The sequence below is a fragment of the Scyliorhinus canicula genome, chromosome 6 (genome assembly GCF_902713615.1).
Source record: "Scyliorhinus canicula chromosome 6, sScyCan1.1, whole genome shotgun sequence".
NCBI lineage: Eukaryota > Metazoa > Chordata > Chondrichthyes > Carcharhiniformes > Scyliorhinidae > Scyliorhinus > Scyliorhinus canicula.
In genome coordinates, this window is record NC_052151.1 from 6432817 (window position 1) to 6448999 (window position 16183).

The following is a 16183-nucleotide window of genomic DNA, read 5'->3' on the forward strand; positions in this document are numbered from 1 at the left end:
TAGCTTTCTGTCATCAATTGCTATGAATTCAGTTAAAAACAATCATAAAAAGCCTTCCTACCCTAAAGGTTCCCCTGGTTTCTCAGAAACATCTATTTTCTTCTCAAGCTTTTATTTACATTTTACACCGTTATCGTCCGTAAGCACAACAGAAATACAGTTTGAATGCCCAAAACCCTCACACCTTTTGTCTACCATGAATCTAACTAGAGTTTAATTCTTACACACGACCACTGAGTTAAACCCATTTAAATATATACCTTATTTCCAACATTTGGGGGGGGGGGGGGGGGGGGGGGGGGAGAGAGAAATAGATGGATATGTTGCTTAGATGAAGAGAGGTAGGAGGAGGCTTCTGTGAAACAAACACTGGCATAGCCTTATAGGGCCAGTGCTACAAGACTCAAAAGGGCATATGATTCAAGTTTAGACAACAATGAGGGGATTTGAGAAGAATTGCGATGCTAGGACTAGAAACATATAAAATCCACATGTTAGAGCTAAGTTAGATACCAAACACTATTTTACCCAGTCAGTACCTTCTGAAACAGCCTACCTACTACAGATTGGAATGTAGTCATTACAGTTCATTAAAGACGAACTTGACAAACTCCAGATGTGGAAGTTTCCAGTTATGGAAGGTAGTTAGCCGAGAGCTGTCTCTAATAGCCTTTGGGACAAAGGGTGTAATTTCTCAAGATAGGTTTTTCAATCAGTTGCAGTTTTGCCTTTCTCAATACGGTCTTAGTACCTTTTAAACTTTTTAAGCAGAACAAATCCCACACCTTTCATCCAGAACAATTAGGGCAGCCGAGAGACCACAACCAGTGTGTTTTCAGTTTCCCCCGTCTCTCCCAGTTAGCCGTTTGTCACCATCACTCTTTAAAGCAAGGTCTGAACTCGCTAAACCCTTAAGGGTTTCACATATAAATGCATTACTTATTGAATTTTCAGTATTACCAGGCAACATCATAGCTACAAAGATAAAAAAAATAATTTACCTTTCACAGCCTTGTGACTCCCAAACTGACAGGGGACAATTTCCCTGCTCTTCTTCAAATAGTGCCATGGATTTTAGTAAGAAGTCTTACAACACCAGGTTAAAGTCCAACAGGTTTGTTTCAAACACGAGCTATCGGAGCACGGCTCCTTCTTCACCTGAAGAAGGAGCCGTGCTCCGAAAGCTCGTGTTTGAAACAAACCTGTTGGACTTTAACCTGGTGTTGTAAGACTTCTTACTGTGCTCACCCCAGTCCAACGCCGGCATCTCCACATCATGGATTTTAAGCATCCACTTGTGACTTGGCTTAACGTCTCAACGAAAAGACTGGTGCTCGACCAGAACAGAGCTACTAATTTGGATTATGCACTCATGCTGGTGCAGAGGAGCTTGAATTCTGATCAAGTTGCAAGACTGCTACCACTGAGCCTAGGCCGAGAACTGAAATATTAATTAGATCAGCCTAAAAAACTAGTCTGTTCTCTCTACAATGTGTACAAAACAGATATCCTCACAGCATACCATAATAACAGCCTCAGGGTAAATAGCCTCTGTAATGACATCCCGATTGTGTGTGATGTACTCCACCATCTCGTTCAAACCTGCCCGTTTCACCTCTTTGTATTTGAGGTCACTGAGGGGGTCAGAGACAAAATCGAAGAGGACACAGCATTGTCGTAACTTCTGAACAAACAGCTCTTCTCTCTCATGAGTCTGTGCATCTGGGAAAGGAGAAAATACACAGCAGTTTAAGCAGTTATCCAGCGTAACAGTTTGAAAACATTCATTATTTGCCTCCAGAACGTCTCCAATGTTGTCACTAATATTTCATTGAAGTGTAATGGTAGCACGTGACATCTTCACACAACATGATTTTAAAATCGCACAGGGTGCTGGCCAGGAGGCCTAAGGAAGATGAACCCCCGCGTGCGGTGCTGGTGAGGTTCCACCGGTTCAGTGATCGGGAGTGTGTGCTGCGCTGGGCCAAGAAGGTGAAGAGCAGCAAGTGGGAGAATGGGGTAGTACGGATCTACCAGGATTGGAGTGCGGAAGTGGCTAAGCGGCGGTCCGGATTTAATCGGACGAAGGAGGTGCTTTACAGGCAAAAGATAAAGTTCGGAATGTTGCAGCCCGCGCGCCTGTGGGTAACTTATTCAGACCGGCATTATTATTTCGATTCCCCGGAGGAGGCGTGGGCCTTCGTGCGGACGGAGAAACTGGACTTGAACTAGGGGTTGGGGGTTGTGGGGTTGGTTGTAATATTTTAGTGCTGGATTCTGCTGTTGCTGTGTTCTCTTTGTTTTTTGTACTTTTACAATTTTGATATGGTTATTTACGGGGGTGTTCTGCTATTTTTTTTTGCTGTGGGGCACTGTTCGAGTTGTGTATCTTGCGGGGAGGGTCGGGGGGGTTTGTTGTATTCTATGTCGGGTTGGGGGTATGGAGTGGGGCTGGTATTTGGGAGCTGCGTCAGAAGGGTGTGGTGGGGCAGTGCGAAAGCGCGGGCTTTCCTCTGGTTTCCCGCGCTGCGGGGCGGAGACTGTGACAGGGGGAGGCGGGTTCTTCCCCGCGCTGGAGCGGTGCCTGGAGGAGGGATAGATTGGGGGATGATCCCACTTTGGGAGGGGTCGAGTTATTGGCGGAAGTTTCTGGGGTCAGCAGAAGTTAGCTGACCCACGGAGGTACAATGGAGGACGGTTCGCAGCTGGGAGGGTTCCTAGCCTGGGGGGGAAGGGAGGGGGGGAAAGGGGAATACCGGGTTGCTGCTGGTAGGGTCAGGAAGGAGCTGGTGGGACAGAGGTGAGGTGTTGTCGCTGTGGGGACTGGGTCGGGCAGGGGGTGCTGGCCTGGGGCGGGCAGTCGACGGGCGATGGCTAGTCGACATGGGAGGGGGGCGGGACGCCCTCTGATCCAGTTGGTCACCTGGAATGCGAGAGGGTTGAATGGGCCAGTGAAGCGGTCGAGGGTACTGGCTCATCTGAAGGGGCTAAAGGCAGATGTGGCAATGCTTCAGGAGACCCACCTGAAGGTGGCGGACCAGGTCCGCCTGAGGAAGGGATGGGTGGGGCAGGGTTTCCACTCTGGGTTGGATGTGAAGAACCGGGGAGTGGCGATTCTGGTGGGGAAAAATGTGTCGTTTGAGGCATCGGAGGTGGTGGCGGATGGGGGGGGGGGGGGGGGGGGGGGGGGGGGGGATGATGTTATGGTTAGGGGCAGGCTACAAGGAGAGAAGGTGGTACAGGCTAGTGTGTATGCCCCAAATTGGGACGATGCGGGCTTTATGAGGCGTATGTTGGGGGATCTGGAGGCGGGAGGTCTGATCATGGGGGGGGGGGGGGGGGGGGGGAGACGGACTTTAATACGGTGTTGGATCCTTCACTGGATCGGTCCAGCTCTAGGACGGGTAGGAGGCCGGCGGCGGCCAAGGTACTGAGAGGGTTTATGGACCAGATGGGTGGGGTGGATCCATGGAGGTTTGTGAGGCCGAGGGCACGCGAGTACTCTTTCTTCTCCCACGTACATAGGGTCTACTCTCGGATAGATTTCTTCGTGGTAAGTAGGGGACCGATTCCGAGAGTGGAGGAGGGAGGCCGAGTATTCAGCCATTGCAATCTCCGACCACGCTCCGCATTGGATAGAGTTGGAGATGGGGGAGGTGTGTGACCAGCGCCCGTTGTGGCGGTTGGATGTGGGGTTGTTGACGGAGGAGGAGGTGCGTAGGAGGGTCCGGGCAAGTATTGAGGGGTACCTCGAGGTGAATGATACGGGGGAGGTTCAGGTGGGGATGGTCTGGGAAGCCCTGAAGGCAGTGATTCATGGGGAGCTGATATCCATCCGGGCACACAGGGAGAGGAGTGAGAGGAGAGAGAGGGATAGATTGGTGGGAAATATGCTGGAGGTGGACAGGAGATATGCAGGGGCACCAGAGGAGGGGCTGTTGGGGGAGAGGCGCAGCCTGCAGGCTAAGTTTGATTTGCTGACCACTAGAAAGGCGGAGGCACAGTGGAGGAAGGCACAAGGGGCAGTGTACGAACATGGTGAAAAGGCGAGTAGGATGCTGGCTCATCAGCTCCGCAAGGGGGATGCGGCTAAGGAAATTGCTGGAGTGAGAGACAAGAGTGGGAATGTGGTGCGGAAGGGGGTAGAGGTGAATGAGGTCTTCAAGGACTTTTACGGGGAACTGTACCGGTCGGAGCCAACTGGGGAGAGGAGGGGAATGGAGAGGTTCCTTGACGGGCTTTCTTTCCCGAAGGTGCAGGAGGAGAAGGTGGAGGGGCAGCCGATTGAGCTGGAGGAGCTAGGTAAGGGGATCGGGCAGGTGCAGTCAGGGAAGGCACCGGGGCCGGATTGGTTCCCGGTGGAATTTTATAAAAAGTTTGTGGACCTAGTGGGCCCCTTGCTGGTGCAGACACTCAACGAAGCGTGGGAAGGGGGGACTTTACCCCCGACGATGTCGCGGGCGCTGATCTCGTTAATTTTAAAGAGGGACAAGGACCCCCAGCAGTGTGGTTCATACAGGCCCATATCTCTCCTCAACGTGGATGCTAAGGTGCTGGCAAAACTCCTGGCCACCAGGATAGAGAACTGTGTGCCAGGGGTTGTGCACGAGGACCAGACAGGTTTTGTGAAGGGAAGGCAGCTGAACACGAATGTGCGGAGATTGTTAAATGTCATCATGATGCCGGCGATTGAGGGGGAGGCAGAGATAGTGGTGGCGCTGGATGCGGAGAAGGCCTTCGATAGAGTGGAGTGGGGGTACTTATGGGAGGTGTTGGGGAGGTTTGGATTTGGTGAAGGGTTCATTAGATGGGTAATGCTGCTATATGAGGCCCCGATGGCGTGCGTGGCCACGAATAGGAGGAGGCCGGAGTACTTCCGGCTTTACCGAGGGACCAAGCAGGGTTGCCCCCTGTCCCCCTTGCTGTTTGCACTGGCAATCGAGCCACTGGCGATGGCGTTGAGGGATTCAGAGAGGTGGAGAGGCTTGGTGCGAGGTGGAGAGGAACATAGGGTGTCGTTGTATGCCGATGACCTGTTACTGTATGTGGCGGGACAGGTGGGAGGGATGCCGGGGGTGATGGAGTTGCTAGCTGAGTTTGGGACCTTTTCAGGTTATAAATTAAATTTAGGCAAGAGTGAGGTGTTTATGGTGCACCCTGGAGACCAGGAGGAAGGAATTGGTAGGCTCCTGCTTAGGCAGGCAGGGGAGAGCTTTAGGTACCTGGGGGTGCAGGTGGCGGGGGACTCTTCACAAGCATAATTTCACCAGACTTGTAGATCAGATGGAGGAGGAGTTCAAGAGGTGGGACATGCTGCCATTATCGTTGGCGGGGAGGGTACAGTCCGTCAAAATAACGGTGCTTCCGGGGTTCTTGTCCCTCTTTCACTGCCTGCCATTCTTTATCCCCAGGGCCTTCTTTAGGAGAGTGACTAGCAGTATTTTGAGCTTTGTGTGGGCGCATGGGACTCCGAGAGTGAAGAGGGTGTTCCTGGAGCGAGGGAGGGATAGAGGCGGGCTGGCGCTGCCCAACCTTCTGGGGTACTATTGGGCGGCCAATGTGCCAATGGTGCGTAAATGGGTGATGGAGGGGGAGGGGCGGCGTGGAAAAGAATGGAGATGGCGTCATGTAGAGGTACGAGCCTGGGTGCCATGGTAACGGCGCCGTTGCCGCTCTCCCCTAAGAGGTTTACCACGAGCCCGGTGGTGGCGGCGACCCTAAGAATCTGGGGACTGTGGAGGCGGTATAGGGGGGAAACAGGGGGCTCGATGGAGGCTCTACTGGGTGGCAACCATCGGTTCATCCCGGGGAACAAGGATGGGGGATTTAGGGGGTGGCAAATAGCGGGCATCAGCAAAATGAGGGACCTGTTTATTGGTGGGAGGTCTGCGGGCCTGGGGGAACTGGAAGATAAATTTGGCCTTCCCCAAGGGAACATGTTCAGATACTTGCAGGTAATGGCGTTTGCTAGGCGACAGGTAGAGGGATTCCCTTTGCTGAGGATAGGTGCACCAGATGTTCGGGGAGTCCAGCGAACCACGCCCATATGTTCTGGGCATGCCCAGCACTGGAAGAATTCTGGAAGGGGGTGGCGGGGACGGTGTCGAGGGTGGTTGGATCCAGGGTCAAACCAGGGTGGGGACTCGCGATTTTTGGAGTTGCGGTAGAGCCGGGAGTGCAGGAGGCAAAAGAGGCCGGTGTGCTGGCCTTTGCGTCCCTAGTAGCCCGACGAAGAATTCTGCTACAGTGGAAGGATGCAAGGCCCCCAAGTGTGGAGACCTGGATCAGTGACATGGCGGGATTTATAAAACTGGAAAGGGTCAAATTTGCCCTGAGAGGATCAATACAAGGGTTCTATAAACGATGGCAGCCTTTTCTGGACTTCCTGGCGCAAAGATAGGTAACTGGGTCAATAGCAGCAGCAACCCGGGGGGGGGGTCCTTATTGTAGTTTCTATTCTGTAACTTTATATTGTGTTAATTTGCGTTGTTGTTAAAATGCTGTGTTGTGCATGGGGGTGGGGCGAATGTTTATGATTGTTAATATTATTGTTATTTTTGGTATTTTACTATGGTGCGTTATTGTTGTATAAATTCAAAATTTTTCAATAAAAATTATTTTTTAAAAAAACATGATTTTAAAACATCCAAATCTGTACAATACCTTGATGAAAATAGGCGTATAAACTAGTTTTGTAAAATACTTGAATGATGGATAATTGCAGCACATGGTCCACCCACATCGACGCTATAACCAAGAAAGCACTACAGCGCCTATACATCCTCAGGAAACTAAGGGAATTCAGCAAGTTCACATTCACTCTTACTAATTTTTACAGATGCACCATAGTAGGCATCCTATCTGGCTGCATCACAGCCTGGTATGTCAAAAGCTCGGCCCAAGACTGCAAGAAACTTCCGAGAGTCGTTAACACAGCCCAGTCCATCATGCAAACCCGACTCCCATCCATTAACTCTGTCTACACCTCCCGCGACCTTGGGAAAATGGGCAGCATAATCAAAGACCCCTCCCACCCGGGTTTTTTCTCTTCCAACCTCTTCCATCGGGCAGGAGATACAAAAGTCTGAGAACACGCACTAACAGATTCAAAAACAGCTTCTTCCCCACTGTTACCAGACTCCTGAACAACCCTCTTATGGACTGAACTGATCTCATCACACATCCTCTCCACTGAGTAGTACCACACTTCAGTTTGCTCACCCGATGCCGGTGTCTATGCATTTACATTGTGTATTTATGTATGTCCTATGTTCTTTCATATATGGAACGATCGGTCAGAACTGTACGCAGAACAATACTTTCCACTGTACCTCAGTACACGTGACAATAAATCAAATCCAATCATAAAGAGTGAATGTGCATAATGAACCCAATGAAAGAAAAACAAAAGAAAAAAATCCATTAAGTGTCCCAAAAGTTGTCCTTCCAAAATTAGATTAAATAGGAAAAACATTTCAGGCTGGCATGTGAAACATCGGTGATTATAGGTCTGTCATCGCTACTAGCAGCAGTGATAATCCTGATTCTTTTGCTGTCAGTCTGGTCTCAATAAAACTCGAGAGGGATCTGTAGGTATAGTATTATTTATTTTTTAAACAACCTGCAAGGCTGCCCCGTTCTATAGAGATTCAGAACACATACAGTCTCCTGAAGCTCCCAGAACCGAGTGAGGCCGAATACAAAGAGATCTCTGCATGTCATTCAAATGGCATCAAATTTCACATACAAGATTCCCATAGGCCATCCTATACACCTCCTGACCTGGCCATATATCCTGATTGGCTCACTTCGCATTCCTCAACCCTGGGCCTCTTGTTACCCAGCATCCTTTTCACCATCCTCTGCACGAGGCAATACGTTATATTGCGTTAAAATGCATTGGCTTAAATTTAAATGTTTGTACTTGCCATCAAAGCTAGGCGGTAGCCGAGAGGTATCGTCACTGACTGGTGATCCAGAAACCCAGGGTAAGTAATAATCTGGAGACCCGGGTCCAAACCCACCACGGCAGATAGGGAACTTGAATCCAATAAATATCATGTAATGATGACCATGAAGCCATTGTCCACTGTTGTAAAAAACCCATCTGGTTCACTAATGTCCTTTAGGAAGGAAATCTGCAGGCCTCACCTGGTCTGACCAATATGTGACTTCAGACTCTCAGCCCTTTGAAATGGCCCAACAAGCCACTCCTTGTATCAAACTGCTACAAAGTCTAACGATTGAGGGAACCTCCTGTGCCCCAGAACTTGCCATGCCCCAAGTCAAGCTGTTCCAGTAGATATACAACATTGGCATCTATCCGGCAATGCGGAAAAATGCCCAGGTGTGCACAAAAACCAGAACAAATCCAACCCGGCCGAATTACTTGCATCAGCCTACTCCCAATCATCAGTAAAGTGATGGAAGGAGTCATCAACAGTGCTGTCAAGTGGCACTTAATTAACAATAATCTGCTCACGGACGCTCAATTTGGGTTCTGCCAGGGTCACTCTGCCTGGGCGTTATCACTGACCAGAACCCAAATTGGACCAGCCACATTAATATTGTGGCTACAAGAGCAGGCCAGCGACTCCGGTTCAATTCCCAACAATACCCAAGAATCTGTATACCAGTAATTTTCAAACCCAGGGCCGTGACCTGCAGGTGGGTCGTGGGTGTCGGGAGGGTCGCAGGGCCATGCGCCGGTCATTCCTGATCGTGGGAAGAAGTGCCAACCGCCATTTCCGGCTTTTAAAAATGCCGACGGCAGCCGGCTTTCAGAATGCCTGCCGTTCCTTGCTTGCATGCCCGCTCAGCAGTGAGAGGCCCAGAGCCCAGCGGAGCAGAACGCCTCCTACAGATGTCAGCGTACTGTCTTGGGGACAGATTTTTAAAAACTAAAAATCGCTGGAGCGGCAGCAGAGTGCAGACCTCGTGCCCCTTCCGCTGATGTCTTGAGTTCTGGGCTCGAAAGAGATTCCTTTACTGTAGCTGCCAGCAGTGCTGGTGTGAACTTCAGGGTTCTGGTGAACAACCCATGAAGAAAAAGCTAAATACAGGAACAAAGATGATTACTTGAGGTGTGGGTTAGTTAATTGTGCCACTGCAAATCAGGATTCAGAATTAATCTGAAGGCCAGCCGGCGCGGGTCGCAGAGGGCAGCCGGCGCGGGTCGCAGAGGGCAGCCGGCGCGGGTCGCAGAGGGCAGCCGGCGCGGGTCGCAGAGGGCAGCCGGCGCGGGTCGCAGAGGGCAGCCGGCGCGGGTCGCAGAGGGCAGCCGGCGCGGGTCGCAGAGGGCAGCCGGCGCGGGTCGCAGAGGGCAGCCGGCGCGGGTCGCAGAGGGCAGCCGGCGCGGGTCGCAGAGGGCAGCCGGCGCGGGTCGCAGAGGGCAGCCGGCGCGGGTCGCAGAGGGCAGCCGGCGCGGGTCGCAGAGGGCAGCCGGCGCGGGTCGCAGAGGGCAGCCGGCGCGGGTCGCAGAGGGCAGCCGGCGCGGGTCGCAGAGGGCAGCCGGCGCGGGTCGCAGAGGGCAGCCGGCGCGGGTCGCAGAGGGCAGCCGGCGCGGGTCGCAGAGGGCAGCCGGCGCGGGTCGCAGGGGTCAGCCGGCATGCGTCGTAGAGGTCACTACCTCGCCCTGGATTCCGAGAGATTTAACCTTTTGCAACAACCCACCATGCGGGACCTTGACAAAGGCCTTGCTAAAATCCATGTATGATGTGGAGATGCCGGCGTTGGGCTGGGGTGAGCACAGTAAGAAGTCTTACAACACCAGGTTAAAGTCCAACAGGTTTGTTTCAAACACGAGCTTTCGGAGCGCAGCTCCTTCCTCAGATTCACCCGAGAAAGGAGCGGCGCTCCGAAAGCTCGTGTTTGAAACAAACCTGTTGGACATTAACCTGGTGTTGTAAGACTTCTATGTAGACAACTTTGGTCGCACTGCCCTCTTGGTTACCCGTTCAAAAATCTCAATCAAATTCGAGAGACATGACTTCCCCTTCCAAAGCCATGCTGACTATCCCTAATTAGCCCTTGCCTGTCTAAATGCCTGTAGATCCTGTCCCTCAGAATACCTTCCAACAACTTACCCACTACAGAAGTACGGCTCACTGGTCGGTAGTTCCCGGGCTTTTCTCTACAGACCTTCTTAAACAAGGGCACAACATTTGCTACCCTCCAATATTCAGGCACCTCTCCTGTGGCTGTTGATGATTTAAATATCGCAGCTCGGGGGCCGGCAATTTCCTCCCTCGCCTCCCACAACGTCCTGGGATACATATCAGGTCCCGGGGATTTTTCTATCTTGATCCGCTTTAATACCTCCAGCACCTCGTTCTCTGTAATATGTACACGACTCAAGCCATCACTTTTTATTTCCCCAATTTCCCTAACATTAGTGCCTTTCTCAACAGTAAATACTGACGAGAAATATTCATTTAAGACCTCTCCCATCCATTGTGGATATGCACATTGATGACCCTGTTTATCCTGAAGAGGCCCAACCCTCTCGCTAGTCACTCTTTTGCCCTTTATGTATCTGTAAAAGCTCTTTGGATTTTCCTTTGCCTTATCTGCCAAGATAATCTCATGTCCCCTTTTTGCCCTCCTGACTTCTCTCTCACATGTCATCTGCCTCCTTCTTCCTTTTGACCATGGCCTCAATATCCCAAGTCATCCAGGGTTCCCTCTTTCTACCAGCTTTACCCTTCAGTCTAAGAGGAATGTGCTCACCCCGAATCCTAGTTAACACACGTTTGAAAGACTCCCAATTACCAGCTGCCCCATTGCCTGTAAATAGGCTCCTCGAAAGTTCACACCTAATACCATCGAAATTAGCATTGCCCCAATTTAGAATTTTAACTTTTGGGCCAGAATTATCATTTGGGCTGTTTAGCACAGGGCTAAATCGCTGGCTTTGAAAGCAGACCAAAGCAGGCCAGCAGCACAATTCAATTCCCGTACCAGCCTCACCGAACAGGCGCCGGAATGGGGCGACTAGGGGCTTTACACAGTAACTTCATTTGAAGCCTTCTTGTGACAATAAGCGATTTTCATTTCATTTCATTTTTTTCTTTCTCCATAGCTATCTTAAAACTAATGGAATTATGGTCACCGATCTCAAAGTGATCTCTCACTAACACTTCTATCTTCTTCCCTTCCTTATTCCCCAAGAGGAGGTCAAGTTTTGTCCCCTCTCTAGTCTGGCCATCCGAATGAGGAATTCTTCCTGAATACACTCAACAAATTTCTCTCCATCCAAACCCCCAGTGTTAATGTTGGGAAAGTTAAAGTCCTCTACAATTCCCACTGGATATTTGGGGTCACATCAAAGTGATCTCACCCGTCTTATTTTTTAGTTCTACCCATATAGACTGTGTGTGTGAACCCGTGGATATATCCTGCGGTGATGTTGTCCCTAATCAAAAGTGCAACTCCCCCTCCTCTTCTATCCCCCAGTCTATCTTTCCTGTGGCATCTGTACCCCGGAACATTGAGCTGCCAGTCCTGCTCCGCTTTTAGCTATGTTTCAGTAATAGCCATCATATCCCAGTCCCATGTACCTATCCATGCTCTTGAGTTCATCTGCCTCGCCCGTTGGGCCACTTGCATTGAAATAAATGCAGTTCAATCTGTTCTTCTCTGCCTCCCACTTTTCTCCTTACTGGCTTTTTCTATCCCTTCATTACTACCAACTGCATCGGTTCCCATCCTCCTCACCACATCAGTTTAAACCCTCCCCAAAAGCGCTAGCAAACAACCCCCCCCCCCCCCCCCCTCCCCAAAGGACATTGGTTCCAGTCCTGCCCAGGTGTAAACCGTCCAATTTGTAATGGTCCCACCTCTCCCAGAACCGGTTCCAATATCCCAAAAATCTGAATCCCTCCCTCCTCCAATATCTCTCAAACGACGCATTCATCCTGTCATTCCTACTCTGACTAGCACGTTACTGCTAATAACTTGCACCCAGGAGGCAACATACCTTCCTGGAGTCTCGTTTGCGTCCGCAGAAACGCCTATCTACTCCCCTTACAATCAAATCCCCTATCACTATAGCTCTACCACTCTTTTCCCTGCCCGCCTACGCAACAGAGCCAGCCACGGTGCCATGAACCTGGCTATTGCTGCCTTTCCCTGGTGAGCCATCTCCCCAACTGTATTCAAAAGGGTATACCTGTTTTGGAGGGAGATGACCGCAGGGGACCTCTGCACTGCCTTCCTCTTCCTCCTCGGTATGTTGGTCACACATTTCCTATCTCCCTCAGTACTCTTTAACTGCGGTGTGACCAACTCGCTAAATGTGCTATCCACAACTTCATCCGCGTCGTGGATGCTCCAAAGTGAGTCCAGAGCCGTCAAAAGGTCGAACAAGAGCTGCAGCTGGACACACTTCTTGCACGTGAAGGAGCTGGAGACAGAGAACGTGTCCCTGAACTCCCACATCGCACAAGAGGAGCATGACATGGGCCTGGGATCTCCTGCCAGGTCTTAACCCTGTGGTTAACTTGTTCAACTACAATGCCAAAAAACAAAAAGTAGATAGATAAATGTAAAGAAAAGAAATAGAATTTAACCCTTAAAAGTGTGAGGTGAGGCATTTTGGGAGGACTAACAAGGGAAGGCAATACACAAAGAATGGTAGGACACTAGGAAGTACAGAGGGCCATGAGGTGTCGGGCCAAAAATCTATGAAGGCAGCAGGTCAAGATAAGTAAGGAGAGAACACAGTGGCATTGTCCCTGGACTAGTAATCCAGAGACCATGGGTAATGCTCTGGGGATATGGGTTCAAATCCCACCAGGACAGATGGTGGAATTTGAATTCTGTCAAAATAATTTAAAATATGGAATTAAAAATCTAATGACGACCATGAAATCATTGTCGATTGTTGTAAAAACCCATCTAGTTCACTAAGAGGTGATTTAATAGAGGCATACAAGATGATCAGAGGATTAGATAGGGTGGACAGTGAGAGCCTTTTCCTCGGATGGCGATGGCTAGCACGAGGGGACATAGCTTTAAATTGAGGGGAGATGAGATATAGGACAGATGTCAGAGGTAGGTTCTTTACTCAGAGAGTAGGAGGGGCGTGGAATGCCCTGCCTGCAACAGTAGTGGACTCGCCAACATTAAGGGCATTTAAATAGTCATTGGATAAACATATGGATGATAAGGGAATAGTGTAGGTGGGCTTTAGAGTGGTTTCACAGGTCGGCGCAACATCGAGGGCTGAAGGGCCTGTACTGCGCTGTAATGTTCTATTGTCCTTTAGGGAAGGAAATGTGTCATCCTTACCTGGTCGCCACACTACCAGAAGGCTTTGGAGAGACTGTAGAGGAGGTTTACCAGGGTGTTGTCTGGTCTGGAGTGTGTTAGCTATGTGGAGAATCTGAATAGACTCGGACTGTTTTCATTAGAATGAAAAAATGAAATGAAAATGAAAATTGTTTATTGTCACAAGTAGGTTTCAAATGAAGTTACTGTGAAAAGCCCCTAGTCGCCACATTCCGGCGCCTGTTTCGGGAGGCTGGCACGGGAATTGAACCGTGCTGCTGGCCTGCCTTGGTCTGCTTTAAAACCAGCTCTTTAGCCCTGTGCTCAACCAGCCCCTACGGAAAGACGGAGGTTGAGAGGTTGAGAAGTCTACATGATTATGAGGGACATGGATAGAGTGGATGGGCAAGAACTTTTTCCCAGGGTGGAGGGGTCAGTCACCAGAGAGCATAGGTTTACGGTCCGTTGGGGCAAAGTTTAGAGGAGATGTGTGAGGCAGTTTTTTTTACGCAGAGGGTGGTATGTGCCTGGAATGCGTTGCCAGGGGAGGTTGTGGAAGCCGATACATTAACGGCGTTCAAAAGGCATCTTGACAATCAAATTGATAGTATGGGTATAGAGGGATACGGCACAAGGAATTGCTGAGGGTTTTCGCAAAGGTTGGTATAGGCTTGGAGGGCTGAAGGGTCTGTTCCTGTGCTGTATTGTTCTTTGTATACATGTGACTACAGCAATGTGGTTAACTCTTAAATGCACTCAGGGCAACAGCAGCCTCAGAGGGGCGGGTCCAAAACTATCAAGGACATAGATAAGATAGGGTAGATAGCAAAATCTTCCACTTAGTAGAGGGGTCAATAACCAAGGGATACATTAGAGGCAAAAGATTTAGAGGGGATTTGAGGAAAATGTTTTTCACCCAGAGGATGGGGGAATCTGGAACTCATTGCCTGAAACGGTGGGAGGGGCAGGAACCCTTAAACATTTAAGAAACACTTAGATGAGCATTTGGAACGCCACAGCACATAAGGCTACGGGACAATTGCTGGAAAAAGGGATTTGAGTAGATAGGTGTTTGACAGCCGGCATAGACACAACGGACCGAAGGGCCTCTTAGCATGCTTTGACAACCACAATCTGGCCCGGCATATTCCCCACTCTACAATTATCACCAAGACATTGGATCAACCCTGGTTCAATGAAAATAAATGTAGTGGGGCGGCACATGGCGCAGTGGTTAGCACTGAAACTACGGCTCTGAGGACCCGGGTTCGAATCCTGGCCCCGGGTCACTGTCCATGTGGAGTTTGCATTCTCCCCGCATCTGTGTGGGCTTCACCCCCACAACCCAAAGATGTGCTGGTTAGGTGGATTGGCCACGCTAAATTGACCCCTAATTGGAAAAGAAAAAAAATTGGGTACTCTAAATTTCTTTTAAAAAGTAAATATAATATTGTAGAGGGGCATTCCAGGTGTTGCACCAGGCACACCTAAAAATAAGGAGTCAACCTGGTGAAGCCACAACACAGGACTACTTGTATGCCAAACAAAAGCAGCAAGTGACAGACAGAGCTAAGCAATCCCAACTAATGAAATGAAAAAATGAAAATCGCTTATTGTCATGAGTAGGCTTCAAATGAAGTTACTGTGAAAAGCCCCTAGTCGCCACATTCCGGCGCCTGTTCGGGGAGGCTGTTACGGGAATCGAACCGTGCTGCTGGCATGCCCTTTCAAAGCCAGCGATTTAGCCCAGTGAGCTAAACAGCCCCTAAAATCACTTATTGTCACGAGTAGTCTTCAAATGAAGTTACTGTGAAAAGCCCCTAGTCGCCACATTCCGGTGCCTGTTCGGGGAGGCTGTTACGGGAATCGAACCGTGCTGCTGGCATGCCCTTTCAAAGCCAGCGATTTAGCCCAGTGAGCTAAACAGCCCCTAAAATCACTTATTGTCACGAGTAGTCTTCAAATGAAGTTACTGTGAAAAGCCCCTAGTCGCCACATTCCGGCGCCTGTTCGGGGAGGCTGTTACGGGAATCGAACCGTGCTGCTGGCCTGCTTGGTCTGCTTTCAAAGCCAGCGATTTAGCCCTGTGCTAAACAGCCCCGGATGAATCAGATCTGAGCTCTGCAATCCGCCACACCCAGCAGTGAATGGTGATTGACAATTAAACAACACGGCTTCATAAATAACCTCATAGTCAATAATGGGGAAGTCACGCACATTGATGCAAAAGACAAGATAAGGTGTTTGCTGCAATCTACTGCCACAAGTGCCAAGTTTTTGATACATCTCGGTCTGCGCTGGAGATTCCCAGAATCACAGATGCCAGTATTCAGTCAATTCGATTCACTCCACGTGATATCAAGAAACAGCTGAATGCACTGGATACTGCAAAGGAAATTTGGGCCGAATGCAAGATTTTAATAATAATAATCTTTATTAGTGTCACAAGTAGGCTTACATTAAGTTACTGTAAAAATTCCCTAGATGTCACACTCAGGTGCCTATTCGGTTACACCGAGGGAGAATTCAGAATGTCCAATTCACCTAACCAGCATGTCTTTCGGAACTTGTGGGAGGAAACCAGAGCACCCAGAGGAACCCACGCAGACACGGGGAGAACATGCAGACTCCGCACAGACAGTGACCCAAGCCGGGTATCGAACCTGGGACCCTGGAGCTGTGAAGTAACAGTGCTAACAACTGTGCTACCGTGCCACCAAGATTGGATGTATTGGATTGCAAATATTTGGCAATTTAAGAGTTAAAATTCAGGGGTTAGATTGTCTTTACAGTGGGCATGTTTTTAAAATAATCTTATTTGCAAGACCAGAAAGCTTTTAGGAGCCAGAGGTGAAGTTGGTTTAGCACAGTGCTAAATAGCTGTCTTTTAAAGCAGACCAAGCAGGCCAGCAGC

General features: G+C 49.8%; 1 protein-coding gene across 3 annotated transcripts in view; it reads right to left on the reverse strand.

Annotated features, from left to right (window-relative positions):
• LOC119966971 (serine/threonine-protein phosphatase 2A 56 kDa regulatory subunit delta isoform) overlaps positions 1-16183 on the reverse strand; it is a 233781-nt gene that overhangs the window by 94999 nt on the left and 122599 nt on the right. For all 3 annotated transcript variants that reach the window (XR_005460886.1, XM_038798936.1, XM_038798937.1), the window contains exon 4: positions 1523-1722. Coding sequence is in view for 2 of the 3 variants with exons in the window: in XM_038798936.1 (XP_038654864.1) it covers positions 1523-1722 (200 nt within the window). In the remaining variant the exon portion in view is untranslated. The remainder of the gene's footprint in view (positions 1-1522; positions 1723-16183) is intronic.